An 18,471-nucleotide genomic window follows, 5' to 3' on the forward strand; every position below is an offset into this window, starting at 1 on the left:
GGGGGGGACAGAAATAGAACACAGGATTTTCATTAGAGATGGACAATTCTGTCATTTTCTGTACCATGACAGTTTTCACACTTACATATGTGTCTCACACAAACACATAGCACAGTAATGCACAAACTACAGTCACTTTTATATGGTATACAAAGAAACTAATAAAAATAATCATTTCTGCCACTTTTCCTCTGCTGATAAAACCTGACACGTGCTTAACCAAACTCCTGACGACTGGTGGAAACGAACCCCCCGCTCGATCTGTTCACTTGGAGTTAGAACTCTTTTTACAGAATTGTATCTGAGCACTTCATCACATACCTCTGCTTCAACATCTTGAGACATTTGAGACTCATTTCTTTTGCATTTTATTTCCCCGAATTCCTGCAACACAGCTTAGGTCAGGAAAAGGAGACTGGGCTTTGGCCAGTGGAATAAACACAGCCTAGCCCTGTTGCCGCCGCACGTTACCTCTGATAACATTTGTACAGCATACTGCTTTTTGAAAAGGCAAACATAGGCCACTTTACTATCTATATATCTGAAGGTACTCCACTTTGCTTACTAAAGATATAAGTGAAGTATAGCTGTGCCTTCACACTATAATACCAATATGCTTGAATTGCTGCATGATTGCTGCATCTCTAGAAATCATTCATCACCAAATTACTTAAAGATCATAGCAAAGATTATGTCTATTTGTTCTACATTTAGATACAGAAACGTAGGGTTGGAGAGGACCAGTAATTCCAGGTTTCAGAGGAAGGGCTATAGAAATCTAGAACCAGTTCTCTAATCCCTGCACCATTATGTCAGTTGACTAGGAGAGAGAAGTACAAGGGTTCATGCTTGCTGATGAATTGCCAATAGGTGGACATTTCTTGAACTAAGGAGTCAATCAAGACTAGCCATTCTCACACATCATCTTTGTATCTCAACCCTGGGCCAAGCCAATATCAGACACCATACCCTCCAACATTTCTTCAATGAAAATAGAGACATCCCATTTCATAATGATAATTTTACTATTTATAACTCACACATCTTACTGGGTTGCCCCAGTCACTCTGAGCAGCTTCCAACATATATAAAAATATAATAAAACATTAAACATAAAAAACCCTTCCCTTTATAGGATTGCCTTCAGATGGCTCGGGGGTTGAATAACTCCACACCCTCCACCATTTCTCCAATGAAAATAGGGACATCCTAAGAAAAAGTGGGACATTCCTGGATCAAATCAGAAACTAGGACAGCTCCTCTAAATCAGAGACGTCCCTGGAAAATAGGGACACTTGGAGGGTCTGAGACATTGCTGCTGTTCTGGGCTTCTCTTTCTTATTATTATCTCCTTCAACTTCAGTCATCATTTTAACAAAACTCTCATGTTTTGCTTCAAGTCAGTAGAATCACACACACAAATTGAAGCCAAAATTGTGGCAGCTGAGCTGTAAGTTGCCTGTTATATGACAGCACTTTAAGCAACATCTAGATACCACTAACAGCCAGCCTATGCTTATTCATGCTTTGTCCTTTTTTACAAGTCCCTATAATTTTTTAAAAAGCAAACTAGCAAAAATACTATTTTATTGAAATTCTCCAAGTTCTGTGCTTTAATTTGGTTCATATCTTGAGTTAGACTGCATTAAGGCTGCAATCCTATACCCAGTTTCCTGGGAATAAACCAAAAAAACTTAGTAGGACTTATTTCTGAGTGGACATATGGAGGACTGTGCTGCAAGCGCCCTACAATGACATCCCCCAGGGAAGAGTATGTGAAAATGTGAGGAAGGGCTATAGCTCTGAGGCAGAGCATCTATTTCACATGTAGAAGGTCACAGACTCATTCCCCCAGTAATACTGAGATAGATGGATTGGATTAGTGGTCTGACTCTGTATAACACAACTTCCTGTGTTCCGTTTTTAAAGTACACAGGACAGCACACAAAAATTGTTGTTTCTGCAAGAGCATTTCCAGAAAAACTAGTCTGAGGGAGCAAAAGGCACTGTAAAGGACATTAGATCCAAAGGATTTAACCCATACTATACAGAAACTTGCTAACTGTGAATGAACGCTGGAGGTGGGTGACAACCTGCTACTCCTCAGAACCATCCCTTTATTTCTTGCTGGCCTTTGCAGACATTAATCCCAAGCCAGTGTCTTCCAAATATTTACCAAACAAAACCAGAAAGGCTTAAACGATTTTTACAAGGCTCTATAAAAATATAACACAATGGATTTTTTGGATCTTTCATGAAAGGATAATTTGTACTGGACGGCATTGAAACTCAGCAAGTTTGCACGTGGAAATCTAGTTCTAGTCATCCCCCCCCCCTCCAGCTGTCATATTTAAACCCAAGAATGTCTTGGTGAGCAACTCAATTTACAGGTGGACTAATCTGAGAAGTGAATGAAGGGTGGGGATAAGCTACCACCCCGTTCTCCAAAGCCAAGTGCCACCAAGTCCTTATAACATAATTGCCACATCCTCTAATCAGTTTTCTTGCCTCTAGGGGAGAAGCAGCTGGTATCTTCAGGGTACTGATTTTAGCTGAAGGGCCTCTAGTTGCTGACTCCTTTAGAAGACTCACTATTGAAGAAAACAAATCATCAAGTTCTCTTGTAGCCATTTTTTAGGATGCAGTCACATACAATGGTCATATTGTAAGAGATGTGCAACCAAAGCAGAGAGAGATCACCTTCTTCATGTCTGACCTGTCCTTGCCCACAAACCTAACGGAAATGGTATCTGCAGATCTTTATGTCTGTTTACGGGCCTTTGTTTATTCTAGTCTCCCTTTGCAAAGGGGCCCTTTTGTCTATGTGAATTCCTTCTGTTATGGTGGTGGTTAAGGAAGTGTTTATGGGAGTAGGGGAAGCTGATTTTTTTCCTATTATGTGAGACACATTTGCCTCTTTGTATATTGTTCTTGTCAGGCTAATTAGACCTATAAATTACTTCCATCAAAAGTTAATAACTAGACCTGGAAGGGTGGAGGAGGGAAAGAGAAACTAGAATGCTGCAGTGAGGTTCATCAAGAAATAGGGCACTGCCTTAAAGGGAAGGAGGTTTTGCGATTGCATACACAACATCTTGGGGTCAGATGTTCTGGGTTCTACTGCTGACCCCATGACAGATTTCCTGCATGGCTAGACAAGTCTCCTCACCTCAGCTTCCTCATCTCTGAAACTATGAATAACCGGATATTTAGGATACATATGAAGCGGGAAGCCGCAGTGGGATTCTTTGTGTTCATAAAGATCTTCAAGAGCAGTGGGATAATGTGCTGCAGAAAGGCAAAATACTGTTGCACTTTAAGATTAGATGTTTTCCTACCATTTCACAGGAGATTCCTAGATAAAGGAATTTCCCAGAGGAAAAAATTATTTTCCTTCTTCACAATATCCGTGTTTATATAACTCTTCATTGAAAGCATGTGAATCCTTGTTCATGGCCTCTTGAACTAGTACCACATAGAGCCAACTCCATATGGAAAGCCACTGGTGTGAATGGCTCTTTCTGTGACTCAGGCGATTTTTAACTCTGTAAGAACAGTTTCCTAGAGAGGATCAGCTGCACTGACATTGTTTAAATTTATGTGCAACACGAAACACCAAGACAGCCTGCACAATCAATCTACTAAGTAGAGATGGGTCCACACATCAAAAGAGGTAACTCATACAGGTGACTGCTTGTATTAATTGGACCAAGTACTGTCCATTGGTTTTAAAAACCTGCATAGCTGAGCTTAGAGTTTGAGGACCTTTCTACACGATTGTTTGCCAATATGTATGGGATATCCTGGATATGTGAGTTTTCAATAGGGGAACATCAGATTTTCTGAGTAGCCAAGGCACAGTATTTAGTATGAGTGGGGAAATGCCAGGCTTTGGAGTCCAAAGAAAATCCCGCTGACCTTGCTGCTGATTTCTTATGGCAGTTTTGTACATTTTATTGGTACTTTAAGTGGGGTTCTTATTATTGCCTTTTTTGTATTGCTGTGATGTGGCAACTACTATGCATTCCCACTGGAAGGAATGGCAGAGTATAAAATGGAAATAAATAAATTAGAGTAATAGCTCAGTTGGTTAGAGTGTGGTGCTGATAATGCAAAGGTTTCAGGTTTGATCCCCATATGGGACAGCTGCATATTCCTGCATTGCAGGGGGCTGGGCAAGGTGATTCTCAGGGTCCCTTCCAATCCTACAATTCTGTGATAAAGGCTACAACTGGTGCTAGCTCAGTAACAGAGGCAAAACTCAGAACACAGCTTTTAAATTTAAAAACAAGATTTCATTTGAAAACCAGTGACCGATACAGTATGTGCTAAAGGCTCAGAGAAAGCGAAACTGGTTGAATGGATTTCCTTTGTGCATCTAGAAATGCACAGAGTCAAACTGGTTTCCAGTCTCCTTTTCCTACTCATTTATGTAACCTTGGTTCCAAAGTTTTACGTGTCCCTTGGCTTCCTAGAATTAAACAGAAAATTTACATTGAGTGGTATTCAATGCCAAGTTTTACTCAGAGTACACCTATCAAAATTAATGGACCTAACTTATTCATGCTCACTAATTTCAATGGGTCTACTTGTGATTAAAACATGAGTGATATTTAACTACTCTAGTGCCAAAATCTGGAGATATATGTTTGTGCATGCACACTTTTGCACACATGAACCACTATCAGATGCACACTACTGGGCAAGATACAAAGTTCTTTCGCAACAAGTGATTTTTCTAGAATGTCTAGATACATTACTCACATATGGCATTCTATTCTGTACGTTTCTTTCAGGTTTCGTTCTGGTCATTGGGTTGGTGACCTTCTATCGTATTGGACCCTATACCAGCCTGTCCTGGTCTTGCTACCTGAACATTGGGGCTTGTCTTCTGGCCACACTGGCTGCTGCCATTCTCATATGGAACATCCTTCACCGACGGGAGGACTGCATGGCACCCAGAGTCATCGTTATCAGTCGTACCCTGACTGCTCGCTTCCGACGTGGGCTGGAGAATGACTATGTTGAGTCACCATGTTGAGAATATGTGGGTAAAAGGGGCAAACTCTTCAGCGAAGACGACATACAAAATGGACTGCTTTCTATGAAATATGCCATGTAATTTAAACATTGAAGGAAATCACTAAGTTCACTTTTCAATTAAAGAAGCCCAACATTATTACTTGGATGGGCTACATCTATATACATGTGTACATTATACACCACCTCTCCTCTCTGATGTACAGTGTAAAATATTAACAGCTTAACTATCCTGATGGAACTTCAGTCAAAAGTCAGGGATATTAAGGGTGGTGGCTTATGTACCCAAACCCAGGAAATGCATTGCAAGAAAGAGGACAAAACAGGACAGAGATTTAAATAATGTGCACCTGCTAATTTAAATGTACTGTCGCAAATTTAGAAACAATTATTATAATTAAATAGAAACACAATATATTTCACCATGGTGGGGAACAAGATGGTAACCTGTGTGTCTGCGCAAACTGCTGTCCAGGTGCTAACTGTTGATGGACAGCAACTTATAAAGCCCTCCCTGTTTTCTTTCCTTATGGTTCTTTAACTTTAAACCAGGCATGAAGTAGAATGCCCTTCAAATGGAGTATGACTTTAAGCAGAAGACTAGAATCTGAGAAGTAGGGCACATGGCCATTCTAGGAAGATTTGAAATGTGGCAGATCTACCCAAGATGAGTTTTGTAGGACTGTGGAAAGGGGGAAAGATAACCCAATATTCCAAGCTTGAAACTTGGTTCAGAGAAAGTTATCCCACAATAAAAAACTTAGCTATGGAAAGTATCCTTTTTTGGATCCAATAACATAAAGCACATGAAAGAGGAAAGGAAAACTTGTTCCATGTCACATTTTCATCAACATCATTCAATTAATAATGTTTGTGTAACACATACGTTATATTAAAGAGTCAACCATCCATAATGTTAAGTGCGTTCAATCTGGTAGGAACAATTATTTCTATTTCAAAATTTTCAAACCAAAAAGCTACTGACATAATAGTAGAATTTATAAAGAATGTCAGCATTTTTTTTAAGGAATGAAAGTTGAAGGTTTCAAGCTTGTCTTCTTTTAAAGCAAATGTTTCAGAAAACTTCACAAGTCATTAAACCGATGATAAAGAAGTACACCCAAAAAACCCAACACCTTGTAATGTGATCCATTTATATAGTTATGTTAATAACCACAGTCCCTCTTTTCATCACCCTAAACAGTTACCCAGTTCAAATTTTACTACTGGGCATTTTCATATTTGGTGCTGATTTGAAAGATTCACTACTGGGTATGTACGATGCCATGTTAAAAATTTATATGAGAGGTGGATTTAAGACAGTGCAACCAGTTCCACCATACTGGACACCAAGCCTAGGGGATGCTGCAGGGCATCACAACTATGGTGTAGTGAATTAAGAATGGAAGGCAAGAGGCAGGGGGGTGCTGAATTTTGGCCTCGCACAGGGCGCCACTGAAAATTTGAAAGACCAAAGTCCACCCCAGTTGAGAGACAAACTAAAGACGCTATCAGGAGTAGGGTAGAGTTTGAGTTGAGTTTACTAGAGATAAAAGTTACTCCTTATTTATCTAATGGGAGTGCAAAAATATTGCCTTCCAACAAGCCTCATAATTCTGTTTGGCATAGCACTGAAATTATTGTAAAATGGCCAAGTCCAAAACACATGGAAGAAAGAAAGGTGGGAAAAGCAGGAAGTGATATGTGTGCCACATAAAACTGAAGATGCTACATTTTTGCTATAGGCATAGCCACTGAGACAGAGAGGTCAGGATGACAGAGCTGTGAACTTATATATTTACTGTCTCTTTCTCAGAGACCTGTGTAGTATATATCTTTAAATCTGTGCTTTGATTTTTGGCGTCACCAACTCATCTTCTCCACTCCACTCCCCACCCCAATTTCATTTTCTTCACAAAGAAAATAATCAAGCTGGCTCTTGAATTTCATTACAATGTAATTTGGATGCCAAATAAGGGAGAAAGCCAAGTTTGTTACTTAAGCCCCAGCACTGCAGGACAAATGTGGACAAATTAGCGCCCATAGCACACATACAGTTATTGAGGAACTATATTTATCAAGTCAACCAATAAAGACTAGAATACCGAGATGATTAGCTTTCGTTTCAAAAATCTATTGAAATACATTTCAATAGATAGTGGTGAAACAGCAAAATGAAGAGACAAATTCATTGCTTTTTCAAAACAATCATGGGTGTAAGCTCACATGTCTGTAGGCTTAATCTGTACATTTAGCAAGTGGAAAACCTATATCAGAGTAAGAATATTAAAAAGTATGTGCAGAATACACACTAACCATTCTTGTGTGTCTCTAGTACTATGAAACTTCATACATAAAATTATTCAAGACAATTAAAGTTATAGTTCTGTGGACACTTACCTGAACACACTGGGTCTTGCTGTTGAATAGGACTGTACTGTACCTATACTGTTGTATAGGATTGTACTGTAAATAATGCAAGTTGGAACCATGAAATGAAAATTGTGTGGGCAGGCATCTATGTGTTGAAACAAATTGTCCTTTCCTGCTCTTAATTTCCCACCACACTCCACGGCCAGCCTCCAGAATTTAACACAGACTTGTAAGGCCATCTTCCTAAGACTGCACTGAATGATCACATAATCAAAAACTGGATTTTATTTTAAAATTTGCCTGGCTTGCTTTCTGGAAAAGCTCTGTATGCTAAAAATTAAATGTGCTCTAATTAACTACCTTTAATAAAATAAAATAAAATATTGGAATATTTAAGACATGTTATTTCTGCTAATATTGCAATAGCCATACTATAATAATGTGAAATTAAAAACAAATGGTGGCTCTGTGGCCAGTTCTACTGTTATGTTTTTGAGTCATTGTGTTTGTTGTAGAGGGATAAATAAAGTAGCCAATGTGGTTGCCTTCAAGGGAAAAAAATTCCAAGAACTGACCAAGAGGGTTTATGTTCTGCTACAGGAGCAGACAAAGCATTCCAATGACATATCTCAAACTACCTTTGAAACTTCAGAGTTTGAAAAGAAGGATAATAATTGGGGGCTGCATTACAAGAAATATAAGCCCAAAAGTTCCATGGGCATCTGGATTTACTTACACACCTCTTTGGATCCTAGCCAGCACATACACAAATCTTGTGAAAACCAAATCAAGTTAGTATCCCTACCTTTTGATGAGCTTGATGGATTTGAAGGCCTCATCCATATCCCCAATGGTGAGATAGAAGCTGAAGTTAAGCATAGCATCACATGTGGCCTTGTCACACTCTTCCAACCCAATGAAGTCTCGCAATGGCCTTCTGGCTACCATTTGATAGAGTGTTACCCCACTAGGCTCTACCTCGTCTTTATCAGCTTCAGGCTGAAAGGAAAACACAAGTCATATGACGAGCAGAATATCATTAGTTTTTCCCATGAAAAGAAATTCCTATATAATTTTAAAGCCTGTGACAGAAGCTAGATTCTTATCCTAAACAGTTCTTAGATTTTGAAGACAGTGAAAGCCTCATATTAGCACTATACTTATTATTTTTTACTAATCTAAAAAAATTCTTTAAAAGGAGTGCTACATGACAAAAGGGATAAACAAATACAAAATATTTTCGCAATATTTAAGGAGTACAACTAGCAACTTGCAACCCAACCACTTCTACTTTCTGAAGCTTTCACCCTTTGGGAAAAATTAAGAGTTGAGCTATTTGGAGCAATCTCTGGGACAAGTGACTATCATACAACAGCAGTGTGGAAGCTTTTTAAATGGTCTCCAACACAGTGGCTTTGTAATATGAGAATTCTCCCACTTCCATTCATTTTACATCTCACAAGATGATGTAAATTGTACACTGTTTTAGAGGCCTTCGGCAGAAAAATGGCTTGTACGTATAAACAAATAATGCAGCTTATGCACTGCCAAATTTAAATAAATAGGTACAAATGAACTGCAGGAGTTAACAGAAGACACAACACAACACAACACATATAGGGAAATCCTATGGTGACTCCAAATGCAACAAAGTAATTGAGAATTCCAGTGGTGCACACCTTGATTTCACCAGTAAGTAGTCTTCTCTTTTCATCGACTGCCATTAGGTAATGTGTTTACATGGGTGAATCAGGGTATGCATCAACTAGTATCAACAAAAAAAGGCCATGCCATATTAAATGTCACAAAAGATATCAAAGCATCAGATATGTGGGGGGAAATAGACAGTGAATCCTGAGTTTACTGGGCCATTGCAAGCACTTGTGAGTTGCAATTATGGGAAGGCACTTGCACATAGGCTTGAAGTATTGCATTTTCTCTCATGCCGCCCACCTCACTGACATCAAACCTACTTTTCTAAGCCTTCTAGGACTTTGTGCATAATCTTTAAGTGACAGGAACTGAAACAATGAAATCCGGGTGGGGGAGGCAAATTCATTTAATAAAGGCCAGTGAATGATACTTACGTAAGGTTTAAAGACAGAGCCTCTCCAAAACAACAACTATTGGCCAGCAGAAATGAAAAAGAAACAGAATGATAGGAGCAGCATTTTTTTTAAATAAAAAAAGTATGTAGACAGAGTGAAGAATAAAACAGACAAAGCAGAAATAGTGACAGAAAATGCAATGAAACAGACAAGCTGCCTCTGTTACACTGAGAGTATATAAACCTCAGGCATGGCAAGTATCTAAACTGCAGCTATTGAGGTCTTTCTTCTGTAATCTAGATGTCCCGTTTCACCCCAGTTATGTATAAGGAATATGTTATCACAGATATTCTTGCCAAAACAGGATTTAATTTTTCTCCATTTCCAAAATGCCAAGCTCTGGGTCTTGCTCTCAATTGTAATGAAGATGGGGATCAACTGCATATCCAGTATGAGTGGTGCTCTGTGCGTCACTCAAAAAGAATGGCAGCATGGCATTGCTCAGTGTCACATCATCATTACTTTGTCACCGTGCTTCACTAAGACTTCCAGTTCAGTGTTAAAAAGGCAAACCAAGAAGATGGGAAGCATGTTGGTGGACTATGAACAGATTATACCATATGGAATTGGGCTGATCGTGCTGTTTTTTTCTGCTACTTCAAGAGTGTCATTCTATGCACATTTGAAGAGCCCCAAAAGATAAATCAGTGCAAACAAATCAAATAGCTTGTAATTTCTAGTGATTTCTTATTTGCGTTGCTACTTAATTACCTCTGCTGCTGTTGGATGGAAGCTCCAAAGGATTTTATCTGCCGCCCCACCTACTCTAAGGTCCGGAGAGTGGACATTTATATTGTTGTTCTTCCTGGAGCCTTTATCAGTCACCCCTGAAACCAGGGAGTGGCTAGAAATTCAGACTATCCAACTGTCCAGATGGTGAAATTTCCCACTCCTTGGAGGGGGGGGGGTAACATCCAGTGCTACCTGGCAGCAGTTGGCAGGTAGCACATTTTGAAGTGGGAGAAGCTATCATCTCCTACGGTCAACATGAAACCATAAAGGAGAAGTAGTTGGAACAGCCACCACAGAAACATCAAGGACTGCACAGTTAAATTACTGTACTGTCCCTCCACAGCCTTCATTAGTCACCACTGTCTTAACAAAAAAAACAGGACTTCATGTTTTATGTAACTTTGAACTGGAGGCTGAATTTGCTTGTTTTCCTATTCTCTTCCTATCTCTTTATACTTTTGTATCATGTGTACAAAACTGCAAGGCTGCAAGTGTATTAGATTGTAAGTCTGCTGTAATATTTGTACAGCACCCAGGAAGACATTAGGTGCTTTATAAATAATAACAGGCAAGTCTCAGTTTACCTTAACCTGGTCCAGAGAACAAAATGTTTCCTGCATGGAGATAAGTGGGAAGCTTTCAAGGATCAACTCTTTATAAACTCTTTGACCACTTACCTTTTTGGCAAAATAATAATGCGGCACCTCCATGCCCAAAAGAGACCGGTAGGCTGATGGCAATGGAAAGCGATCATGGAGCAAAAGCCCATGCTCTTCAGTACTGAAGAAGGATACGATCAAAACATCCACCTGGAAGGGGAAATTGAACACTATTTGGGTTTTATGGAGCAATATCCTTTTTACAGTTTGTTTTTATTTTCCATTTTCACTCGGCAGAGTTCTCAGTTAAACAACAGAACACACACCTGCTACGGATGGCCAAGTTACAGGGATCCCCTCTAAACTGATCATAAAGTCACACCACAAATCAGCCTGTACTCCAGAAAGACAGTAACAAAGCGTCCTGTATTTCAGGAACAAACCACCTCTTCACTCAACAGGGGAAGCCCCTGCAAACATTTATGTTGACATAAGCCAACCACTTTGCTGAAGAGGAGCTACAAAAACAAAACAGAGCTATATATTAGACTGCAGAACAGAGGAAGCGGCTTATACCAAGTTAAACCATTAGTGCATCTAGCTCTGTTTATACATGGGATGAGGAACATTATTTCTCCTGAGGGCCACATTCCTTCAGGGTAATTTGCCACAGGCTGAATTTTTGCTGGTGGAAGGGGCTGCAGCTGGCAGTGGGTGGGACTATAGCCCAAAGTGGGCAAGGCTATCCACAGACAGCTGTGATCACTCAAAGATAATGGAATTCTACAAATGAACAGAGGTTATCCCCCTTTTAGACACTCTGCAGCTGAAGAGAAGCTGAAAAATACCTGAATCCTGGAACTGAGAGGAGGCTCCTGGTTGAACCCTTCCTTATTATCAAACCCTGACAATCATTTACGCTAAACATGTGAACTGCTACTGTCACAAGATTTCATACAGTCAGCCTTTTTTATTTTAAGTTTCAAGACCTTCAAGAAGGATTCCTCATGGCAACCAACTGAAGCATTCTAGCTAAACCCCTGAGCACAGAGTTAACATCAACAACCAATCCCTACAGTGCAACAAGCCAGAGGAGAATAGGAAAAAGACATACTGAGTTTTCTTCTGATTGCTGATTCTTGTCCAGGGATTGCTGACTTGGGTTCCGATCTGTTTCACACACAAAAAGCCTTGGTTCGCTTTGATCCCAAAAGTGACTAGTAGGAATACGATCACTCAGCTCTGGATATTCAGAGGTGTTTCTCCTACATGGACAACGCAAGTATAAATCCAAACCACAACTACTTGTAAAACACATTCATAATTAGTAATCAAAATATAGGGTGATTTTGGGGGGATGGGGTGAGGTGGGGGGACAAACAAGCAAGAACCAGACGACTGTATATGCTGGATTTGAAACTGTAACAGAATCAGATAAGTGAGCTCCAGCTAATGCTACACGTGATAGATGCCATCAAAGACATATTACTTACCCCTTGAGGCTATTACTGACAACTGACAGTTCAGTTAGTTTTATTAAGGTAGAATATACAGCAAATTTGCAATCTGAAAAAAGAACCAGGACACAGAAAGAACTCTTTCCCCCGGCAAATCCTACCCAGCATGTATCACAGCATCTTGGGCTCCATTGAGAAAATGTGAGATATAAATGCAATAATGAACAAGCAAATATAATGTCTAGGCCCAATTCACAGTTCAAGTCCATTGGATCTGGGGTTCTTGAGCCAGGGATCCCTGAAGCCTGAGCTGGGACCTGCACAATCCATACCCTGAGATTCTGCACCCACTGGGGATCTGAATCAGGACTTCTGTCCCAGGAACCCACATCCCCATTTCAACCTGTCAAGGCAGGCAATGTGCTTGGAGAGACTTTTCAGGAAGGAGGCGGCATGCTAGGCTCTATTGCCACTTCTGAAGGAAGGGTGAACTGGTCCTGAAGGCGTAAATGGGTTTAGTCCATTCTTAAGACTCAAGGACTGAAAGCTGCTCACCTGTAGCTCTCCATGGTGCTGCAACTAAAAGCCTCCCTTGCCCCATGGGCATCTTTGTTGAGGACAGGACAGCCCGGTGCTAACTCATTAAGGGTGCAAGCACTTACAATTAAATGATAGAACCACGGCAATAAATGCATATTCCAAAGGGAAGAAAAGAAATAAGCCAACATGTAGGGCCACCTTATTTAATTAACTCTCTCCAGAAACTCATGAGAACATGAGGCCCACCAGATTCCAATTGGGGTTAGTGTGTACAGATGAGAAAGACTGGATGGGAACACACCTCCCCTATAAAAACTATGAAAATGATGCTGAATATTGGTTAAACAGGAGATCCAGTTTTACAGTGACCCCTGGTGGACTGTTTAAATGTTTATAAACTACATTTCTGTTTAAAACCATAATCAACAGCAGCACTGAAAGCAATTCTAAAATTGAAAAGAGAAATTCTAAAAGAGAAAATAAAAACTAAAATTATAGATAAAGCCAACTATCAGCAACAAAACAAGTGCCAATAAAAACTTGACTAGCTGCAGATTTTTGTGCAGTTTTTTAAAAGAACAGAGTAATGCAGAAACAGGACATAATGATCTTATAGGTCAGTGTGCCCCAACCTTGGGCCTCCAGCTGTTTTTGGTCTACAATTCCCATCATCCTTGATCACTGGTCTTGCTAGCGAGGGATGATGGGAGTTGTAGTCCAAAAACAGCTGGAGGCCCAAGGTTGGGGAACACTGTTATAGGTGAACATATGTGAAAGTGAAACTGATTCATCCATCCCTACATGGCACTACTAGATAATTTATTATGGTCGGATGGCACTACTATCAAACACTATAGATTGTTGTTTATAGCAGCTTATTCTTGTGTGAGGCAGCTTTAAGTTCCCTCCACTGGGTGAATATAGCAGCAGTGCTATAATGCAAAACAATAAGCCAAACAAGGCAGACTCCAAATCCAACTAAATAATTAGGAATTTTGGTGGTTCTAGCTGATGATACTTACATAAGGTTTATAGACAGATCCTCTCCCAAACAACAACTACTGGCCAGCAGAAATGAAAACAAACAAACAAACGGAATGACAGGAGCAGCAAAAAAAAAAAACATTTAGGGAGAGAGGGAACCAGTGCACACATTAATACAGGTAAAGTAGAAATAATGACAGAAAATGCAGCATGTCTTGCATGAATGGTACTGTGTACACCACCCTAAAAGTATGGCAGCATGTCATTCTTCCTTGCCACATCATTGCTATTTTATCATGGTGCTTCCCGGAGACTTCCAGTTTAGTATTGTGGTGCCAAGCCAAGAGGAAGGGAAGCATGCCAGTGGACTGGGAACAGAATATAATGCACAGAGCTGGGCTGGTATTGCTGTTTTTTTCTTAGAAATATTAAGTCCCCCTTTGTGGCAGTCACCCCAGCCATTGGGAAGATGGAAGTGCTACAGTTACCTCTATGAGGTGATGCTCCACCCTTAGCAACCAAAACAACTGGTACCATGGGAAGAAGACATGGAGCTTAGCATTAATTGATAAACTGAACTGATTATGCCAAGCTAGTAAATATTGTGAGGCTTTTCAAAAGACTAGGACCCTTTATCTCTTTTGTGGAAAAAAAATATTAGTGCTGTTCTGTGAACTCTTGCACAAGAGCTAGCAGAAGACTTCTCACAGAGCCATTCCACAAGGGCTTGTGTATAGTATAGTATAGTATAGTATAGTATAGTATAGTATAGTATAGTATAGTATAGTATAGTATAGTATGTACATGTGTGCGGGGACACACACTATAGTATATCAAAGAGTAAATAAGAAATGTACAGGCTGTACTGTGTAACTTCTAAGTGGTCTATAAAGCAGTCTTCAGGTGAGCTTGTGCAAATAATTAATGTTTTCCCCCACTCTCATTAATTAATTCACATAAATAATCTCTCCCTCCACCTCAGGCTCAAAAAGCATTCTCACCCTTCAGCCTCCTGTCCAATGGAGATCATCTCCCTGGCATCCTTCTGTTGCCCAGATTGGAAATCAAACAGAGTGACTGTGTCCATTTCAATGTCATAGAAACAGATCTTGGAGTCAAGACTCCCATCAGCCTACAGAAGTATAAATAAGAGAAGTTGAACAGGAAAAGACAGCCTAATTGTCTCATTCTAGTCACTATGGTTCATAAAACTGAAGATTAATAAAAAACAATCTGGGATGGAAGAAACAAAGCAAGAAGAAAGAAATTTACAAAGCAGTCAAGATGGTTCTCTAGGTGTTCTCAAACTTGGTCAAGTAGTTCCGCAAATCACATCGATTCTTGAATTACCATTGTTTTAAGGTACATAACGCACAAATTTACTTGATTTGATTTACCCATTATAATATATGCTTGTGATATGTGTGTGTGCATATCTATCTACCTAGACAGTGGAGTTTATTTGAAAACTCAAACCCATCTTAACGCCAGCTTTTGGTTTCTGCCTGTACCTCCAGCATCTACAGAACTGGCAGAGTTGAAGAAATAATCCAAAGAAACATTGTACTTTGCAATCCAGAATGGCATGGCATAGGAGAAATCTATTCTATAACATTCTGGACTCCATGTAGAAGCTTGCACTAAAATCACACTAGTGTGAAGTATGGAACCTGTAGCTGTTTGTCCTGCAGTGTGATACTGGCAATCTAGTGCAGATGGCTGCATTTTGGTAAAGCTGGTTCAGATGTGGTGCCAAGCCATGGCTGAGTGTTATGTGAATGAACTTTTGTGTTTGCCTGCTCCCTCAATCCCTTGTGTGTTCCATTTCTCCTGGTTTAGTGTTAGTCCTGGTTTGCAGGCAAATCATGGTTTCCCAATAAATCAGCTGAGAAATCAGAACAGAATGCACATAGGTAGTTCACAGAGCATCAAGCTATGGCTTGAACGCAGTCTGTAATAAACTGATCACAGATTTGTCCCAACAAGAGATTCATTGTTGGCCTAGCCATTCCATGCCCCATTCAGGTTTTAGTCACAGGCAAAGGACAGTCCAGACTCACCTTGTTGATGAGGATGCTAACTTTGTTGCCACTTGCGTTACACTTTACAGATGCAATCCCACTAGCGCCTGGAACCAGATCACCCAGGGCCTTGCTACTCGAGTGTGCCTTTGCCTCCCTGTGGGGGAGATGAGGCAGTTAGGGCAGTCTGCTCAACAAGAGCAAGCTCTTCACCAAAATTATGGGAATATGTGCATCATAATAAAATCCTCCTAGTAATCCAATTTGGTCTTAAGATAGCTGCCTTTTTGGTAACCACAAGAGTCATTTCTGGCTCATTTGTGAGTCATTTCATATATTAATTTCTCACACGACCCTCACTTCTTTGTAAGAAGCCAGCATGTATCCTCATGTGCAATTACTTTTTTTTGCTCTGCACACGCAGAGCAAAGTTCACTGAGGCTAACTGCAGGTTCCCATTGTGCCAATACTTGGCAAAACATATAATGTGCATTTATGAGAAGCATTGGCATATGTCCCAATCTCCTACAAAGCAATGATATCCACATGGTAAGTAATCTTTGAGGAGCAATCCACAGTGAGGAAGAAAATGGCTCATTATGTTATTAGTCAATATCATACCAGATGGAATTACAAGTTCTTTCCTTCCCACACAAACTCTGCATGCCTGCTCTATGCTAGCAAGCGCAACCATGTCAACTTCTGCACTACAAGTATAAAAGAGATATCACAGAACACACCAAAAAGTATGTGACACAACCAGTACTGTGCCTGACATACCTTAGAAGTTTCAAAAAATTCAGCATCTACCAAAGTTCTACATGCTGAATCATGAAATTATACTTGAGCCATATTTTAATACAAACAGAATGATCTATGATCATGATAATGTCTGAAGCCTCTTGCAAATTCTGAGTCACTACAGGTCTCTGTACACAACTGTAATTCTTAAGAAATTCAGTTTTTAGTCATTACATAAATCTATAAAACAGCAAAAGTCTACCCCTCATATTTTAATGTCAGGAATAATGTTTCAATGAACCTTAAATTTAAAAAGGAACCAAAAGATATATAATCAAGTTCTATTAATTGTTTATTTGTACCTGCGAGAAAGATCAAAGATTTTAAAGTGAGCCAGGTCTGTTCCCACAGTCAAGAAATTTCCACAGACACTCAGGAGGCATGGATTCCCTTCAGATTCAGAGAACACCAGCAGCTGCTTTACAGTGCCCTAACAGAGAAAAAGAGCAGCAACTTTAAAACCATCACTTTCCTTTCATTGATATATTACTACAAAAGACCATTTTGACTCATAACCAAGTAGACCCACAGCGCCACATCTAACAAAGACATCAAAATGTTTGAAAAGAAAAAAGTTACCCTCCACAACTGTCCAGTTCTACCAATCTGAAACTTTAACATCACATAATAACTGTAGGATCTATCTATCTATCTATCTATCTAAATATTTGGGGTCACAGTTTCCAAAATAGATGTCTGAATGTTATGTGTCATCAGCACACACACTCACAGGAAAGAAACAACAAATTATGAACCCTAACCCTAACCCTTTCAGATGTCACTGAACTACAACTCCCATACATTTTATTTATTTGAGTTATATCCTGCCCTTCCTCCTGACAGAGTCCTGACCACTGGCCATGCCAGTTGTGATTGATGGGAATTGGAGTCCAAGAAAATTTGGAGGTTTCCTACCTCAGTTCTACAGCGAACCATAGCACACAAATGAAATGAAGGCAGGGGGACGAGACTGGAAAAATTAGATATTCTTCCTCTCAAGGTATTTTCTCCAATTGAGGAAAAATGGGAGGGGAAAGTGCATGTTGGATAGGGCAGAGATCAAGGGGAAAGGCCATTTTTAATTAATTTTTGTGGCCTTCTGCGTCTCTACATAGGATTAGGCTGCCAGGTGCGCCTTTTTGATCTAATCATCGTCGCTTTTATGTAAGCAGGTTTGGCAGGAAGGATAAACAATGACATTACTGTTAACTGGCCTGATTGTATTGGTAAGACTGCCTTTGGTTCTGCTACCAGATGTCGCCCTGCCACCCTTCTTCGTGAGGCAGCCGCCTGCAATCATCCTCACATAAAAATTGGCTTGCTTACCTGCCAGGTGCGAACTTGAACACGATTTGGCTCAACTGTGTAAAGATTTTCTTCATGCATAGCCAGCACGGGGGAATCACAAGGGAAAGAACCTGGAACCACATAAGAGAGAACTTCTCCATTACAATCACAACCTATTGAAAGAAACAGTTAAGAGTTCCATCCAGATGGTCCATAAAATATGTGTAATTTCCAATTAATCATCATCACATTCTTCCATCAATCAGTGTAGCACTCAGCAAAATGATCACTACTTTTCTCCTACCTTGTCTTTCATGGATTAATTCCATCCAAGATCAAATGTAAAAATGTAAATGAGGCTATATTTTTAAGTACAGCAAACTGCACTACAGAAAGTCTTTCCAGATACTTCCTCGGCACCATATTGAATAAGGCTCCTAAGGTAGCATGGGCAGGAAAGAATATTGGATCTTACTGCACCTACTTGACTTCAATACTATTCAGAGTTTATAAAACATACAATGCCTGC

At 39.9% G+C, this 18,471-nt stretch overlaps 2 protein-coding genes and 1 long non-coding RNA gene across 3 annotated transcripts in view; 1 reads left to right on the forward strand and 2 right to left on the reverse strand.

Moving 5' to 3' along the window:
• Positions 1–7,900, forward strand: part of TMEM204 (transmembrane protein 204) — a 35,360-nt gene extending 27,460 nt beyond the window's left edge. The window contains exon 3 of the mRNA XM_083585417.1: positions 4,797–7,900. Within this exon, the coding sequence (XP_083441543.1) occupies positions 4,797–5,041 (245 nt within the window). The 3' untranslated portion in view covers positions 5,042–7,900. The remainder of the gene's footprint in view (positions 1–4,796) is intronic.
• Positions 1–18,471, reverse strand: part of IFT140 (intraflagellar transport 140) — an 81,194-nt gene that overhangs the window by 45,262 nt on the left and 17,461 nt on the right. The window contains exons 12-18 of the mRNA XM_083584862.1: positions 17,982–18,073; positions 16,958–17,085; positions 15,894–16,011; positions 14,835–14,965; positions 11,967–12,117; positions 10,931–11,062; positions 8,219–8,412 (exon numbers count right to left, since the gene is read on the reverse strand). Of these exons, the coding sequence (XP_083440988.1) occupies positions 8,219–8,412; positions 10,931–11,062; positions 11,967–12,117; positions 14,835–14,965; positions 15,894–16,011; positions 16,958–17,085; positions 17,982–18,073 (946 nt within the window). The remainder of the gene's footprint in view (positions 1–8,218; positions 8,413–10,930; positions 11,063–11,966; positions 12,118–14,834; positions 14,966–15,893; positions 16,012–16,957; positions 17,086–17,981; positions 18,074–18,471) is intronic.
• Positions 4,274–5,019, reverse strand: LOC310749057. Its single transcript, XR_014541469.1, has 2 exons — positions 4,765–5,019; positions 4,274–4,471 (listed from the first exon to the last, which is right to left on the reverse strand). It is a non-coding gene; the product is annotated as an uncharacterized lncRNA (long non-coding RNA).

Source organism: Podarcis filfolensis (assembly GCF_964270895.1).
Source record: "Podarcis filfolensis genome assembly, chromosome: 14".
Lineage (NCBI taxonomy): Eukaryota > Metazoa > Chordata > Lepidosauria > Squamata > Lacertidae > Podarcis > Podarcis filfolensis.